Source organism: Nicotiana tabacum, chromosome 9 (genome assembly GCF_000715075.1).
Source record: "Nicotiana tabacum cultivar K326 chromosome 9, ASM71507v2, whole genome shotgun sequence".
NCBI lineage: Eukaryota > Viridiplantae > Streptophyta > Magnoliopsida > Solanales > Solanaceae > Nicotiana > Nicotiana tabacum.
Genome location: NC_134088.1, coordinates 60,241,931 through 60,260,450, shown reverse-complemented (window position 1 = coordinate 60,260,450; position 18,520 = coordinate 60,241,931). Strand labels below are relative to the sequence as shown.

At 35.1% G+C, this 18,520-nt stretch overlaps 1 protein-coding gene across 4 annotated transcripts; it reads right to left on the bottom strand.

The window, feature by feature from the left end:
- Positions 1-6,052: 6,052 nt before the first annotated feature.
- Positions 6,053-18,129, bottom strand: LOC107766093 (dipeptidyl-peptidase 5). 4 transcript variants are annotated; one of them, XM_016584819.2, is made up of 18 exons: positions 17,737-18,129; positions 16,232-16,419; positions 15,752-15,856; positions 15,598-15,669; positions 14,907-15,054; positions 14,279-14,361; positions 11,756-11,811; positions 9,483-9,619; positions 9,182-9,272; positions 9,014-9,079; positions 8,667-8,889; positions 8,453-8,554; positions 8,056-8,141; positions 7,850-7,972; positions 7,473-7,542; positions 7,281-7,372; positions 6,647-6,751; positions 6,053-6,564 (listed from the first exon to the last, which is right to left on the bottom strand). In XM_016584819.2, the coding sequence occupies exons 1-18, from the start codon at positions 18,045-18,047 to the stop codon at positions 6,451-6,453; spliced, it is 2,172 nt and encodes a 723-aa protein (XP_016440305.1). In that variant the 5' UTR covers positions 18,048-18,129; the 3' UTR covers positions 6,053-6,450. The 4 variants fall into 4 exon arrangements, 2 of the variants coding, with proteins under 2 accessions (XP_016440305.1, XP_075077802.1); XR_012694883.1 differs by lacking the exon at positions 7,473-7,542 and having other exon boundaries at positions 17,737-18,126; XR_001643588.2 differs by lacking the exons at positions 6,053-6,564; positions 6,647-6,751 and having other exon boundaries at positions 7,303-7,372; positions 7,850-7,929; positions 8,005-8,141; positions 17,737-18,126.
- Between the last annotated feature and the right edge of the window lie 391 nt (positions 18,130-18,520).

Sequence of the window (18,520 nt, the reverse complement as noted above, 5' to 3'; positions counted from 1 at the left end):
CTTGCACTTCTGCTTCTAAAGCTAGTATTCTAAAGGAAGAAGAGCAGGGTGGGGTACATCAGTTTTTTATGGGACTGAATGACAACTATGTCAGTGTTAATTATAACCTAGTCATGATGTAGTCACTCCCATCCCTAGACAATGCCTATAATATTCAGCTTCAAGATGAGAGGCGGAGGCAAGTCAATCCATCCTCTCACTTTAGCTCTGAATCTGCTTCATTCACTATCAACTCTACCATACCTTCTCAGTTCTATCCCTCTCAGAAAGAACTATCCTTAAAGGGTGAACTTTGACCCAAAAAGAGCAGCTCTGTTTTGAAAATACTTCAAGAAATATGGTCAATTGATTAACAAATGCTACAAATTACATGGGTTCCCACCTCACTTCAAGTTCATCAAGGGTTGAAAGCATGCTGCAATTGTTGAGGTTGAATGGTCTCCCTCCAATAATGAGTCATCTACATATGTGCTAGTCCAACAATCCTCTTATCAGTCTAACTCTGACTTTTTGGTTCTTGGGTTGACCAAGGAGCAATACACCTAGCTAATGTCTATCATGTAACATATTCATATGTCAAAGTCTTTCCCTCGGTCCAGTCTTATTGCATCTCCCAATTTGGCTGGTAATATTTCTTTAGCTGGTTGTGTAGAAGTGTCTTATAGTGCTTTATTGTGAAGTAGAGTTGCTGAACATAGTTGGATTTTGAATTCCGGAGCTATACATCACATGACTACACATAAAGATCTTCTTTCTAATATTTAGCCTCTAGTTGTTCCTTATAGTGTTACCCTTCCCAATGGTTACAATGTAAAGGTTACTTATATAGGTTCTCTCACTTTCTTTTCATTTACTTTGCATCATGTGTCGTTTCTCCCTACTTTTCAATACAATCTTATCTCTATTTCTCAATTAGCTATCCAACTATATGATTTGATTTAATTTACCTCACTTGTATGTACTCTACAAGCCCTTTTACTAAAAAGGACACTGGAAGTTAGTAAATTGGAGCATGGAATTTACAGACTTCTAATGTCTCCAACTCAGTTTAATCCTGTTGATTCCAAATGTTGTTCTTTAGGTTTCGCTGCCTTACTATCTATTTCATCTGATAACTCTCATTGTAAATCTCATTTTATTGTTTCTGCATCATTTTGATATCATTAAAGAGGAAGTCGAACATATTCCTTTTGTTAGAAAGAAAGATATTGCTGGTATTCCTTGTAAATTTTCTTGTAAACATTCATTTACCTGCTTTACTTGTCATGTGGCTTATAACCTAGGTTTCTTTTCCCCGATAGATGCATTAAGACTTCTCATCTTTTCAAACTTATACATGTGGACACTTGGATGCCTTATTTTAAGTACTTTCTCACCATTGTTGACGATTTTACTAGGGCTGCATGGACTCATCTCATGGGTTCCAAAAGTAATGATTTTCCTTTACTTCAAGCTTTTATTTCCATGGTTCAAACTCAGTTTCAGACCAAAGTGCAGTCCATTAGAAGTAGCAATGCATTGGAACTTGGTTCTAGTAACCTCGGTGTCCAACATTTTAGAGGCCAAGGGATAATTCTCCAAACTACCTGCCCACATATACCTCAATAGAATAGTGTTGTAGAGAGAAAATATAAATACATGTTGGAAACATCAAGGACTCTTCTTTTCAATCTAAGTTGCCTATCAGATTTTGGGGGAAGTGTGTACTTACTACCACATACCTTATCAATAGATTTTCTTCTAAGTTGGTACATGATAAATCCCGTTTTGAATTTCTTAATGGTCATGCACCCACTTATGCTCATTGAAACATTTGGTTGTCTTTATTTTCACACAATTACCAAGTGTCATAGGTATAAGTTTCAGCCTAGGGCTGACCCTTATGTGTTCATTGGCTGTCCTCTTGCCAAAATGGGTTATAAGCTCTATAACTTGTTTACTAAGCAGGTTCTTGTTTCAAGGGATGTCACTTTTCTTGAGCATGTTTTCCTATTTGACGAATGTGCAACTTCTTCTTCTTTGCCTCTCCATCTACTATTCTTGTTTACTTTTTTATTCTTTTGATTATGCTCCCACTTCTTCTCCTACTCCTCCATATACCTCTTCAGTTCCCACTTCTTTTTTCCGTCTATCTACTTCTACTTCTCCATCCTCTTCCTCTCATATCCCTGCTTCTCCTTCCTTCTCTGCTCTTTCTGAGCCTCCCTGTCTTCAGGCTCCCAAAAAGTCTTCTAGAGATCATTATTTACCATCACATCTTACTGGTGATGTATGTGATCTTTCTCCTTCCCTAAATGGCTCTAGTTCTTTATCTTTTGTTGTTCTATGGTCTACTAATAATATTTTTATGAGAATGGCATTTGATGCACTTGAGGCTAAAAACACTTGGGTTGCCTGAAGGAAAACATTTCATTGACTGCGAATGGGTTTATAAAGTCAAATATAAAGCTGATAGTGGCATGGTTGTGAAAGGGGACACTTAGGTGGAAGGGATAGGTTTTAATGATACATTCTCCTCTATCATTAATTCTATACTATCAAGTGTCTTATGGTTATGGCGGTTAAAAGAAAATGGTCGTTCTTTTAACTTGATGTTAATAATGATTTTTTGCATGGTGATTTGGATGAAGAGATATACATGAAGCTGACTCCATTTTGTCTGTTGAGTCTATTTCTAGTTCTTCTTCCCCTTTGGTGTGCAAGCTTCAAAAATTATTATATAGTTTGGGGTACCTTCAAGGCAGTGGTATTCCAACCTTTCTCAAGCACTGTGCTCTAAAAGTTTTGTTCAACTATGAATGATTACTCACTGTTTGTCAGGCATTCTTCCTCCTCTGTAGTTCTTATTGTTGTTTATGTAGATGATATCATCTTGAATGAAAATGATGATTCTGAAATTGCTTCTTTCAAGGGTTTTTTGGATATCTAGTTTAAGATTAAAGATCTGGGTACTCTCAATTATTTTTTGGGTATTGAGGTTGCACATTTTGCTTTGGCTCCTTCTTCATCATCACAAGTTCATTTTTGACCTATTGACTGAATATAAATGTGCTGATGCAACTCGTGTTAGTTGTCCTTTAGATCTGAATGTTAAGTTTAAGGCCGATGTAGGTGGGTTACTTTCTTCTCCTGAATCTTATCGCAACCTGATTGAGAATTGAATTTTCTCACTCATACGCGACCAGATTTATGTTTGTTGTGCAATATTTGAGTCAATTCTTCTAAACCCCTCGTTTTCCTCACATGGCTTCTGCTTTACACTTGTTGCGCTGCCTCAAGGGTACATCTGATATTGGTGTGTTCTTTAATAAATCTTATGACTTGTCTTTGTCTGGGTTCTGCAATAGTGATTGGGCTTCTTGCCATGACACTCATTTGTGTGCCTCTGGATTTTGTGTATTTTTGGGTGGTCTCTTATTGGGTGAAAGTCTAAGAAACAGCCTGCATTCTCTTTATCTTTAGCTGAGGCTAAATATCGTGCTATTAGAAAGTTGGTTGTTGAATTGACATAGATGGTCCATTTATTGGCTGATTTTGGTATTTTTGCTGATGCTAACATCCCTATTTTTGTGACAATCAGGCTGCCATTCACATTGCTCGCAATCTTATCTTCCATGAATGCACGAAACACATTGAACTAGATTGACATTTCATTTGTCACAAGCTTGTTGAAGGTCTAGTTGATCTACATTATGTTTCCACTTCTGCCCAACCGGCTAATGTGCTCACCGAGCCCCTCACTGGTGTTCAATCGTTCTATGTTGTCTAAGTTGGGGGTTGTATCACCCCCAACTTGAAGAGGGGTGTTGGACCTCCTACTTTACATGGAAAGACTAATTGGAGAAGGCTCAACCTGATATGAAGACATGGGCTACTAACTTGGGCCTTTGTATAGATTAGTAATTATTTGTATCGGTTTATTCATTTAGATTTCGGGTCCTTGCCTAATGTATATAAAGGATTGGATATTCTAGAATAGATGGACGATTATAATTTTTTCACGCAAAATAAAAAAATACTTTCTCTCAACTCTTTCTTCTTCTCTATTCAAAACCCTATATCATCTTCTTTTGATTTCTGCTTCAATCCGAATGTTGACATGACGCGAACAAATTTTAACCAAATTCTTTTTTCTCATGTGTGGCTATACTTGTAGAAAAAATCAAATTAATGATAAACTATACAAAGCAGTACTTTAGATTGATAATTGAATTCAAATGTAATTGAATTACTTTGAAATAAATTTTAATTTATAGATTACATTCGAATACTAGCTATTAAACAGAGTATATGATATAAAGGAAAAATTCTAAACCAAAAGTTAAATCAGTGATAAAAAAAAATGCGCTTAATCAAATTTCGATAATAATTCGACTTATTAAATTTATTTTTTTTAATTACATTTCATCTCACCAGAAAATAGTTCAAGTTACCATCTGACGAAAATTTGTTGTTCTGCATAAAGAATAACAAAATTACATTTTATAAGAGTTGCTATTACCAAACAAATTTCCAATTATTAAATTAATATATTAATATTTAAGTTAACTAATTACTAATTTACTTTGTACAACAAGACTCTACGATCCAAGGGAGCAAAATCGAATTGAACCAAGCTTTGCCGGAGGCAGACCGAGCCAAGATTTGACTTCAAGCTGATTTGAATTTTGACAAAGTGAATCAAGTCAAACCAAGCCCAACTCTTTTTAAATCCAAGCCTATAGGCCATTGAGTTGTTTAAGTATTCATTCTCAAGTAGTCTTTGAATATGCAAGACATCATCTCTAATAGTAATTCATAAGTGTGCTATATGTGTTGTCTAAATAGCGTGGCAATGCCACAGATATGCAGGCAGCATCACAAGTGCCAAAGGGGTCCCTCTCCGAAACCAAAAACTAAACTGTGACTTGTATCTTCCACACAACTCTTTCCTCGTCTGGACATGCTCCTTTACGCCATTGTTGCTATCTTGTTTTTAGGCAGTCACCAAGCATTTAAACATGCCAATACGCAATAACATGACTTCTTCGATTTGTTGCGGTGCATCTGGCCAAACCTTTTTTTCATGCACTTGTGATATTTTAAAATAAGTTATTATACATGTGTGAAGCAAAAGATGCAATTAGTTCCTACTTTCCTTTCCCCGGTTACTCCAACATTATTCTAACTAGAAAAGAAAATTTAAAACGACAATAAGTATCAATAATAATAATAATAATGTGAACGATGAAGTGTGCAAAAAGGTTAGTACATATAGAAACGCAATCGCCAGAGAGGAAGAAGTAAAAGATAAAACGCAAACTTCAATTTTTCCTTGAGAAGTAAGAAGTAGGAATTATCATCTAGGACCAGGATCAATTCAAAATTCGATGGTTCTTCATCAAACATAAATTTTCCAAGGAAAAGGTCCAAACTGCCACAATACTATCCTAGTTGTCAGCAAATTGTGTACTTGCTCCAGCGTGAATTGGTTCCGGACTGTACGTCCAAATTCTTCTAGAAAAAGGTTATATGATTCAGAATTACTCTCAGGCTGGAATTCTACGAGACAAACACAGACCTTTTCCGACTTACAAGATATAAAAAGGAAAATTTATTTCTTTGTTGAACAACTACTGTTTCTTTCCAGCTCTTCAGGCAGAGACAAACATTGAAAATCATCTGAACCATCAAATTGCAAATGTACGCATTTAACTTTTTTTCAGGCTTTCAAAATCATAGTCAAAGAAAAGCCTCTCAAAAAAATGAAGTAGAATTACCTTTTAGACCAAAGCTGAACAATAAATTCAGAAACCTCTTTTTCCTTGCCTTAGTACTACAAAAAACGTATGAACTGGCTTCTCATCCCTTATTGTTCCACTTACGATCCGTCTTCCATATTATCCACTCGACTAGAAATGCAGAAACGTGAGTTACTTTTTTAAAAGTCTCAGACTAGTTGTTATCAAATCTTTCGTTAAGAATTTCACAGCTGTTATAAGAACCCGATCACTAAGAAACTTATCCACATTTTATGTTGTGTACAATTTTTTATAGGAGGCTTCTGGGATTAGGCTTCTAACCAATTCAATAAGATTTCTCATTTCACGTGGTATCAAAGCTAAAGAGAGAAGAAGAAGACTCACTCAGAAAAGAGAAAATACATCCAGCAATCCACAGCCAAACCCATAGGGTGGGTGGGGTGGGTCACAATTCTTCTCCCTGAAGGCTTACTGCCACATTAAGCAATCTGTCAAGAGCAAACTCCAAGTGTTCTGTGCGCTTGACGATGTTCTAGTTTCTTTGATCAGCAAATCTTGATGATGTTATTAAACAAAAATGTTTCCCTAAAAGTATAACCTATAATTAAATCAAACGGCTGCTTCTCTCTCTCCGTCATCAACTTTTTCCTTAGTTATGGCAATTGTATTGAACAACTCTATGGTACAGACCATTCAGGAGTCGTATACCTCAATCAAAATTATCAATTTTGACAGGAGTAATTTCATCTGCTACTTCAAAATGTCCCACTAAACGCGCAAAGAACACCATTTGTTGTTCAAGGGTGAATTTAATATTTTCAGCCTGCATATGACGAAAGAAATCAGCTAAATTCCTCCAAGGCGGACAGACAAATATATCCCCAAGTCTGGAAAATGATGCATACCCTACGGAAACCATGCTGTTCTCCTTCATATTCAACAAGTGCAACAGGCAACCCTTTCTCCTTCAATGCCTGGTAGATTTTGCGTGCTTGATCAGGGGAAACGACCTGCAACAGGAGCTAAAAACTTAATTCTACCAACAAGCAACAGTCATTACAAACAGAGGTGATTGCTTGATTACTCTCCTTCCCATCATCATGTTGTTTAAAGAGAGGCAATACTTTTTAGCTGTTTTAAAGATGCAACTATACTAGCCAAATATCCAACACTTATGATGGACAAGGCAAAAAAACCATGCACCAGAGTTCGGTGCAAGCTCCATTTATCAAGTGAATGCTATTGCATCAAAACAATTTTTCCGGATACATGCTTACTTAGTCTCAATGAACATGAATAAAAGGTTTAAGCACGTACTCTTTCTGACATGTTTACTAGACCAACTCCATGCATAAAATACAGAAGTATATCCAAAGAAAGCGTAAATATGAGAGAGCGAGTTCGCCCACGACTAAAGGAGGATTGTCAAATATATGGGGAACAGAAAATTGGGGGGAAAGATTTATGTAGATAATTCTTCAATAAAAAAATGACACAGACAGGAGAATTATGACATTAAAAGGGGAAAGCTGTGCTTGCCTTGTCCTCCAGTCCTTGAAATAAAATAATGGGACTGGAAAAGCGATTTACGAAATTGATTGGCGACCTCTCAAAATATGCCTTCTCATCCCCTGCAATGATTAAAAAAGGCTCAACACATATAGATCAACATAGATCAGGGGAAAGACTTTAAGCAAATGTATTGTCAACATTTATCGATTTGGTTATTACCAACTAGATTGTCAATATAGTGAGATTCGAACTTGTGAGTTTCTGCTCTCAGCAATTGCAGATCACCAATCTGATTAACAAAAGATGAGGGCATAAAGCACTGAAACTAAAAAAATGGATTTGATACTTGAGGAGCTTTGAGTTATACAAGTAGACATATGAACCAAACTGATGCCTGATCCGTGTGTCTAATTAATCAATCACATGCTTTTCCACACAAAGATCATCATCTAAGATAACAGAATACCACATAAAGGCACTAACCTTAACTTAAAGTATCATATTTTTATGATCAGTTTAAGGTTGCAAGTGCAAGAGCACACAAGATATGTGAATACAATATTACTTATCAAAAACAAACTTTTTGATTCACTCACACCATACAAGGAAGCTCCAGCCTTGAAAACATCTTTAAATGCTAGTGCAGCTAATGTTGTATAACCACCAGCTGAACTCCCTGTAATACAAAGTCTTTCACCGTCAACCCTTCCACTGTCAACCTGAACGAACAAACTAATTTACCATGACTTACAAAATCTATAGCAGCATTAAAGGAATATAAGAGAATTAGTACTGATGTTACCAAAAACTTGGTACAATTGCAACAGTCGTTGACATCCACAATTCCCCATTTTCCCAACAGTCTCTCTCGATATTCTCTGCCATAACCTTCATATGAGCCAAAGACAAGAGAATATTAACCGACTTAATAGTAGCTAACTAGTCTACCACTTTGTTCTACTCCATCCTGATCCTTTGGCCGCTTTCTCTGCTTTTTCTACCAATATAAAGTACTGAATTCTTTTATTTCGTATATTTTCCTTTATACATATCTATAAAGTTCTGATTATCAGTCAATAAAAGCAGGAAACGATGTTCCCTCAAAAAGTTGAAACTCTCAAAATAGTCCCCTACTCAAGAAACAGTATAGAAAGAATAGCAAGACAAAGATGGAAGGAGTCAAAGGGCCATTGGAGTACCAGTGCTTCCACCATAATTCACATCCACATATGCCCAACCACGACTGGTCCAATATTGAACACTAAGATTTAAGCATCCCCGTGCTTCAGCTGTAGGACCTCCTGTATCATCGTAAAATAAACATTCACATCTCATACAGAAACCAACTAATCTCAGTTTTTTAACAAAGATAAGCTATCGAGCATAAGCAGTTCTAATGAGGGGAAAAATAACCATGACTTCGCATGAGCAATGGAGGTTTTTCTCCGTGACTGGCTTGATAGTTGGGGTTTGTCGGTGGATAAAAGTATGCATATGCACTTTGACCCGGGATATCTGTTGGGAACTTCATCAACTCCGGCCAACTGTAGTACGACGTATACATCTCACTAATAGATGATGACGACCACATAATCTTGAAATCAATTACTTTTGTTCTCTGATCATCCAAAGTAATCTGCAAAAATAACAGAAAAAATGCTAAAGGAATGATCTGGAACAGATATTTAAATACTGTTTTTAAAATTTCAAGCAACCAGAAGGTCTGTCTAAATTTTGAGTAGAAGATTGGAGGGCAGAACCTTAGCTATTGACGATGGATGAACAGCAGATGATCCTTCCACATACAAGCTATGAACCCCAGAAGTCTGTTTAGGTTGATAAGGGTATTTATCAAGACCAGCGCAAGAGTAAAAACCCATAAAGGATATTAAATGCAGCAACTACATCTTATGCTAGTAAGATCTTACAATGTTGTTTATATCTGTGAAAGGAATGTCAAGCACTGATATTTTGCCCTGGGTAACATCCAGAACTCCGAGATATGACTTCCCATTCTCCCTGCACATATTTTTTCTAACTAGATAAGATAAACTACATCAATTTTCCTCCAGAACAGTTCTCTTTCCCTGAGTCAGGAGAAAGGGGGAAGCGAGACACCATATAAAGAACTCCTTTGTCACCAAAGCAATCAGCATAAAAGCATTAAAAGTTTCAAATATCATGATACACAACAAAAATTTAAAATAGCAAACTACTTATCAGCTTGACCTGTAACTGCAGGCAATTAAAGTATTTTGGCTGTGGTACTCAAGAAAGTCATAAGACTTCATCCCAAATATCCATAAGGGTCTTGTAAACTCAGCATCGAGGGAGTAAACTGGTAACACCTCGTTATAAGATTCTACCTGTCAAAAAAATAAAACAGGCCAATCAAGTCTACTGTCTCAAGTACAAGCACAAGCTCGACGCCAAAGACAGTAACAAGAAAGTGTCACAGATAATTTCATTGTTTTTCCACATAAATGGTGAATCTTTGATACGTATTCCAGAGCCAATATCCAGCACCATAAAATAACATGAAAATTGACAGGCAAGCTGTGCAGGTATTGAAATAAGCAAAGATTGTGTTTCTTTTTCACTTTCACTCTGTATTGCATCACTTTGGATTAACCTTTTGGCATATGGGGTCCCTAAAGTGGGATTAAGATTAGCATGGAAAGGGTAAGGTGATTTCTCTCTCATTTTTATCATGCAAAAAGCCATGTACAAGTAACATGCTTTACATTTTCCATCTAAATTGGTGGTTCAAAGGAGGAATTGAAAGTGACACATTTATGTGGAGATTAAGGTAATTTCTGTTAAAAGCTAAATGATAAGGACTAAGGTAGAGTTGGTGGACAATTTAGAAATCATATCTTTTATATTCTTAAAACTGCAGAATCTAGTTAAATGAAAAAGCTTAAACCTGAAAACATCAGAGTTTTAACCATTTCAATGTTTTATTAATGCGACTTCACAACTTCTCTAACAAGAATGTGGTTAATAAAGGGCCAGACTGAAGGTTCCCTACAGTTTGTAATGCCATGGAATTCAATGCGAGAATGCAACATCTGCCAAGTATCCACAACTTTAACAAGTCAAAAACACTAGGGTCAGATGGAAGTAAAGAGAAAAAGTAAACATGTTTAGGCTTAGAACTCAAAGAAGATGAGATCATTATTAAGAAAGTGTTTAAGCAGCTAGTTCCAATCATACCCCAGAAAAGAAGTTCAAGTTCAGCCACTAGACAAGACAGAAGATAGATATAAGAAGTTCACCTTGAGACATTAGGCACAACAGAAGATGTATATATATACTATATTAAAAGCACGACGGCCCTTAGCGAAATATCGTTCGCCTTTTTTACCCTTCTAAAATAGAGTTTACGCTAGACAATATAGTCATTTAAATTATTTTCTTAATACTTAGGAATAGACATTTATTTATTTTCCTAATATTTAGGACTAAACTTGTATATTTATTAGGAAAACTATTTTTTTTAGGACACAAGGGATAACCTATTTTAAGTGTGTTCTCGCTAGGATTCCTATGCAAACTTCCAATCCCTACTATCCTATAGCGTGAAACTTTTCCCTCCATAAACCCTAAAAAGTCTTCTAAAACATCACGACATAGCATAAATAATCTTAATTCTTAAAAAAAAAAAAATCCCACATGTTAGATAGACATAATTAACTTCATAATTATGAGCAGTTTCTTCCTCTAGATACTAACAAATCCAAATATATCATGAACCCTAAACAACGAGCATTTTTTTTTGTTAAAATAAATGTTCACAAAGAATAAAAATAAATGTTGATGTTCTAGAAAATAATTCTATCTAAAAACTTATCAAAAAATTAAATATAACAAAAAAACATAAATATTTAACACATCTAACAACCTAAAAGTTTGTAGAATGAGTTATATACAGTTAATTGTCACATAATTAAAGTTGATCGAAATATTAACTTTTATACCTATTAAAAATTAAATTATTTCTTCAAAAATAAGTCTACATTTAATTTTTTTACATATTTGTATTGAAGAATTTGCCTAATATTTAGAACTTTAAAATCAACAAAAATTTAACTGAAATTAGACTGATAATTTTGAATGGAATTTGATTTAAGGTCTATATCCGCACAAAAAACGTTTTGAAATGAAATGTGATCACATTATAATATGTTTATTCATTGTAAGTATACACATAAGTTTAATCTTTTTAAAAAAAAATAATATCATAAGTTACTCAAAGTCAATTATCGGTAATTTTCTACCGTAGTAGTAAGCCGGCGACATAAAAAAAGATATAGATTTGGGATCAACATATATATTTTTAGAAAGTTATACATTTTATTTTTATTTTTATTATGTGATTTTTAAATATTATTTACTTATTGACATGGGGAACACGCGCGTACCCTAAGACTAGTATAATAAATATACAACAGATGGCAAAATATTTAATCAGTATGACATCACATGAGATGAGGACTTACCCATTTGTAGATATTCCAAAACCCACTTTTCCTGTCAGTTACAAAGAATAGTTCTCCTGCACCCCAAGCATAGCAAAGCAATGCAAGGAACATGTTAAGAAACCAGTCTTAGCATATTGTAAGCCTAGAGTTAATCATGAAACAACATATAAAACAATCCAAATCACATCGTAGGAATCATAATCTTACAGTTGAATACTACGGCATATTGAACTCGGTATTATCAGAGTACATCTATTTTAAACTAGGAACCCCTTCAAAGGAGCAATAATTTGCATCACCAAACATTTCAACATCTTTCTAGCATTTGATATAAGTTGTAAACTACATATCTTTGAGAAAGTGAAATTTCAAAATGATATCTCTGTGGTGTGGCCTGCTGAAACCAAATAAATTTAAAATCTCTGTTAATAAAGTAGTAAAATCGATACAAGATATTAAAAAGCATTTTAAAAAGAAGAAAAATAGTTAAGAAACAACATATTTATCGACATTTAGGCATGCATAAACATATCGACTCGTGAGAGTTGAGAGCCAAAATAGTTGGTGGAGTAAAAGTTGAAAAGGAAAAACAATCCTTATAGAGAAATTGAGGTTGAAGCATATATCAGATAATCATGCATAGATCTCTCATTTTTAATAGAACTGATTTTTATTAGAACTGATTTATAATATTTCTCAATCGAGACTAATTCTGGAAACAGAAAAGGATAATTTAAGGTTTATATAATGCATATGTTGGCAATTTATTCACTAAAGATTGAAAAGGAAAAACAAACAATAGATAACAATTTTTTGCACGATCTACATCATTGTTTTTATCAGGTAAGGTAACATAGAAGATCTATATCATATTTCATATATCTATCTATAATTACTCAAAGTTGACAGAAACCACCAAGTATTTAGAATCTCATAATTTTTTTTAGATAAATTTAGAATCTCATATTTCCTTACACAATTTCTGGTGAATATGAGATAACAGGATGAGAAGTTGGGCAGAAAAGAGGTTGGCTAATTAGGCCTCCAGAATTTACTGCTTTACTGCTGTATGGCTTTTAGGAAAGCCCCCTCTTCTATTATTGAGATACTTCAACGTGAAATTGAGCAAAATATAGGATTTCTGGGCATACTTTGGCTTATGCTCAGCCGAAGTATGAAGCAGTTCGAGTAAGCAAACACTAAGAGGTCGTTTGGTACGCGGACTAAATTATCCCCGGATTATAGTCCTGGGATTATATCTCTAGACTAATTTATCCCACCTGAGAGGTGGGAACAAGTTTGATGGGATAAGGTGGGATAAGATGAGATATCCAGGATCAAGTCTGGGACTAAGCTTATACCATGTTTGGTTGACGGTATAATTTTATCCCAAAATTATACCGAGATAAATTTATACCATCAACCAAACATGGTATAAATTTAGTACCATACTTTATCTCATCTTATCCCACCTTATCCCGCGTACCAAACGACCGCTAAGGCTTTTGAAAAATGTTCAGCATTAGGAAAAATAAAGCCTTTCAACATTGTGAGAAGTGGCGGAGAGCAGCAATAGAGGAGGTGAAAGAAACTGAGTAAAGAAAAGTTGGGAACTATATTTTACTGGGAAAACAGGAGAAATTGTTCCAACTCAGTGGAGTCGTCTACTTTGTTCTCTCAAGCTAAAATGCAAGCTTATTTAAATACTCCCTCTGTTTCAAAAAGATTGGCACAATTTCCATATTAATCTGTTTCAATAAGATTAGCACCTTTCAACATTTCCTTAATAAGAAGCATTTATAGCCACACAAGTGATGTGACAGGTTTCAGACCACAAGTTTCAAAAGCTTTACAGCCACACAAATGCTACGGCTTATTTAAGACCACATATCTCAAAAGTCTTCTCTTCTTATTAAAGTTTGTGCCAAGTCAAACGAATACAATCTTTTTGAAACAGAGGGAGTACTTGTTTAAAGCAAAAGAACATGGCTCAATTATCAAACTGCTGAAGCTTTTTGCAGGCGAATAAGAAATACTAAAGAATACTAGCTCTAACTGTAAATCGATCAACAGTACACACCATTTTTTCTACAACCTTTCTTGGATAAATGAGATGAAGAATTAGTTAAAAGCTAATAACATTTCCAAAATTGTACAAAATGAAGAGTCATTCCTTTGTTTGTTGAAGAAGAACTTTAGTTAGTCCAAATTGCAGAGTGTACATAAACAGGAACATCCCCAAATTGGTTGGATCGCTTTGTTATAAGTTATGCTTCAGTGTCCAAGACTTGCCCCAACTTCTCCAATGCTTCAGTGTCCAGGACTTGCCCCAGTCTCTCCCACAACAAAAGGCTTGACCCTCCAAGCCCCATTTTCAGATATAAAGGACTCAAATTCCAATTTATGTTACCAAAGGCCAATAATAGTCACTCAAGCACAGGAACTGATTTCTAATATTTCTCTATCGAGACTAATCTGGAAACATAAAAGGATAAAGTAAAAATTATACTATGCATATGCTGGCAATTTCTTCAAGCATACCTTGAGAAGACCATCGGGGTTCAGTTGGAGACTCCACAAGAATAGGATCACCGCCAGCAACACAAATGCGTTTCTGCACATCCCTAGGGGAAAGTCGAAGAAAAGCAGTGATGTTCCTCATATACCAGCACTCATTTTTTGTTAGTTTGGCAAATGGTTCGCATAGAAGGAAGTTGTCTCGAAAGATCCACAAATCATTGGCATTAATGCAGACTTAGCAAAAAATAAAGCCCAATGGAAGAGAAAAATCCATATAGGTGATACCTACTAGTTGCGAACAAGTTTTAGACTTGGTAAAAAATTTCCACTATTATTATTATATTTTTTTTCACTTGCACTTTTATTTTATTTTGGTAATGATGATGATATGAGTTGAGCTAAATGAAAGGATTCATATCGCTGACCTCAACTTGTTTGGGACTGAGGCATAGTTGTTTTGTTGTATTTGGCAAATGGTGATAAATTATACAGGCATGAACAGGATGTCATCTCAAGGTGAATGTGTCTCCTTGTTGGTAGGAGTGGAAGTGTGTCTTATGGTTGTGCAGGTATATCTGTGTTTGTGTGTATGTGTGCATGTATATGCACGTGTATATGAGAAAGAGCAAGAGATTTATTAGGGGCATACCCATTGTTTGATATATAGCCAACCCAAAGCTCTGATCTGTCCCATGGCATATTTGGGTGACCCCATTCAATCCATGCCATACGTTCCCCTTTGGGGTCGATTCGAGGAGAAGCATAGAAGTCATTGCCCCCAACTAATAGCCTTGGTTCTGCATTTATGTGCCAGACAAGCGGAAATATATTAAGTGGGCGTTTGGACATAAGAATTGTAAAATTCCAAAAAAAAAGTGAAATGTTTTTCAAGTAAAATGGTATTTGAAAATTAGAGTTGTGTTTGGACATAAATATAATTTTGGGTTGTTTTTGAATTTTTGTGAGTGACTGAGTGAAAATTTTGAAAAAAAGCTTTTTGTAGCTTTTCAAAATTTCGAAAAATTCCAAAATTCATCTTCAAGTGAAAATTGAAAATTTTATGGCCAAACAATAATTTTAAAAAACAACGAAAATTTTTCGAAAAAAATGAAAAAATGCTTATGTCCAAACGGGCTCTAAGATTATCTATTCCATTCACATGTACAGTTCAACAAATCTGGCCCAGGGTAGGGAAGGGGCCATATGAAAACATTGAAATATCCCTTCACAGTGTATAAACATTCTTTGGCCTTTTCTAGCTCGCCTTCACACAGAAAACAATCTAAGCAAGGGCAAATTTAAATTGAATCATGATAAACTGACACCGACAAAATTCTCACCTTGAGCGTTGTTATTGCTCAGATTGACAGATACAATTGTGGTAATCGCATTAATACCACTTTCACGTTGATCTACAGAAGGAGCAAAGATTTGGATAAAATTATTTAGAGAATCAAGCAAAGTTTAAAAGGATAAAGAATATTGAGAACCAACCTTCTCTCACTGTGACATAACGGTTAAATCGAGAGTCAAACACTCCATCAGCATAGCATACACTTTGTCCACCATAATCTGGAGTGAGTGGCAATGGAGCAGAATCTAGTACCAAAATAACAGGGATCAAATTAAAGAGAAACATCCAAGAGAATAGTGATAGTGAATATGATGAACTATATGCTAAAATGAAAAAGCTTCAAATTTTCAAAATTAATACGAACCAACTTACTACCTGTGAGAGTTTCTTTTTCTTCCTTTTTTTGTGGTTATCTAAATTTAATAATCACCATTAAAATGGACAGATATAATAGGTGAAATTTGTAAACAAGCCGTCAATAATCAAACGAAATATGCACATAAACATAATTGTATCTCCATTGAAGCTTATGTTAAATATAATATAAAATGGTAAGAATTGGAAACAATCGTATTCAACTGCATTTGATGACATAGAAAACAAAGGAAAACAGCAAAGACCTGTGGACGAAATGGACTGTATATAAAGTCTCTGATCCTTGTAATTAGAGAAGATTAAAGAGTCTCCTGATATATAAAAATCACCACCACCATACTCCTGAGCCAACGTCCTCACAGCAAAATCCGTAGGCGTTAAATCTACGGGGTCTTCCCCTGGTTTCCCTGGTTCCTTCACAATAACCGCTCGTCTGAATCATAACAATGAAAAACTCAAAATTCACACAGAACCCACAAGAAAAATGTCACAAACTTTATGGTTTTGGGGTTTAGACACAAAGACAAAACATGAGTTTCATATGCAAATTATGATCACAGAACAATCAAAATATCGAACTTTACATAAACACAAGAAAATATCACAATCTTTACGGGTTTTGGGTTTAAATATGATGACAGTAAAGTAAACATAAGTTTCAAATGCAACTTATGAGAGCATAAGACTAAGGTTTCAAACTCTACATAAAATCCCTCAAGAAAATATCACAAGCTCTATGTTTTTGGATTTAAGCGCGAAGACAATAAACATGAATTTCATATGCAAATCAAGAATGCATAATAATAAAAAATTCAAACTTGACATTAAAACTCAAGAGAAAGTTTCATAATCTATTTGGTTTGAACATAAAGACAGTAAACATGAGTTTCATATGCAATTTTCTTTTGGTTTAACCATCCGATATCTGGAACCCACTAGTCCGATTAATTCGGATTCGCGCCACATAGACCCAATAAAGGGGAAGGCTCCCCACCATTGATTTCTTCTTTCCCAGGCTCGAACCTGAGAGCTCTGGTAAGGATGAAGGGATCTCCTCTATCTCAACCCACCCCTTTGTGTTGTTAGTGTGGAACATCATATGCAATTATGAGTGCATACAATCAGAAATCAAACTTTACATAAAAATCCTCAAAAAATATAATTTATGAATATCACAAATCATCATGGGCTTTGGGGTTTAAACACTAAACAGTAAACATGAGTTTCATATGCAAACTAAGAATGCATAAGATATCAACATGCAAACCACATAAAAGAACACAAGAAAGTTTAGGGTTCTTGGGTTGAAAGTTTAAACGAGAAGACACTAAACATAAGTTTGACTTTCAGATTATGAATGCCTTAGAATGTAAATTCATAAACTCGACAACCCACAAGAAAATATCACATTAATTATTGGTTTTTTGGGATTTAAACATGAGTCAGTATGAAAGTTATGAATGCCCAAGAAAAAAAATTCAAACTTTACAAGAAAATATCACAATCTTTTTATGGGGTATAAACACAAATACACAAACATGAGTTCCATATTCAAATTTTGAACTCACAAAAAGCAAAAACTCTGCCTGAGGTGAATTTAAATGGAGAAATATGGTCAACGACCACGACACCAACTTGTTTGGAGTTATTGTTATTGTAATAATTAAACAATCAAACTTTATTGTAATAATTAAACAATCAAACTTCACATAAAACCCACAGTCAAACGAAAATTGAGTACGATATATACCCGGACTCTGTAGGGCGTGATTCTAGCCAGAAAAGATGACCAACTGAATCGACTGCAAAGCCACCGAAGCGTTTGCTGGAGCCAGAGACGATGTCAGCAGTGATGGGTGACTTCCAAGAGCCATAGGGTGCCGTGAGATTGTTCTCAGTCGAAGGTTGGTTTTGCGGTGGCGGTGAGTTGGGTTTAAAGGAAGACATTCTGGTGACTAGTTTTCTGGTACGCGTAATGTGAATCAAAGGAGAAGAAGAAAATGAGGGTGGTGAGCAGAGACCATAGTGACGAGTCACAGTGGCGATGGCTGAAAGTGCCATTCAGTATTTAGTGAATTCCCTTTGGCAAACGGCCCAACCCAGATAGATGTACATCTCATCCAACCCACCCACAACTAGACGGTGACCAAATACACAAACATCTCTTATTTGATTGTTATTATAATATAAAAACTACACAAAAATATTTTTCATGTTGTAACAACTAAATTTCGCTACTAAAAAATAATAATAGATAAGAAATATAGCGACAAATATTATATCCGATTTTAAAGATGGGGTTACAATCTCTAAAATATCTCAAATTTAAAGAGACGTAGTCCTCTGATTCTTCTCCTCACGAATGATGGTTCAAGAGCTTGAGAACTTGATCTTGAACTTGACGGATTTCGAATTTTTTAGTATGTCACAACCAATTTGAAAGTCGTCACGAATCAGAATTTGGTGTTGGGTTATCACGAACAAAAGATTTGTAGATATGGATGGAGTTTCTTTAGCCTTTCCTTCTGCTTACT

Bases quoted from the DNA above. Each gene is read 5' to 3' on its own strand.
- LOC107766093 (XM_016584819.2), bottom strand. From the start codon at position 18,047: ATGGCACTTTCAGCCATCGCCACTGTGACTCGTCACTATGGTCTCTGC. The intron at 9,620-11,755 runs GTAAGTCCTCAT...TTTTTTTGACAG, and splicing joins TTTGGAATATCTACAAATGG to GTAGAATCTTATAACGAGGT. The intron at 8,142-8,452 runs GTACTCCAATGG...GCTCATATGAAG, and splicing joins GAATTATGGTGGAAGCACTG to GTTATGGCAGAGAATATCGA.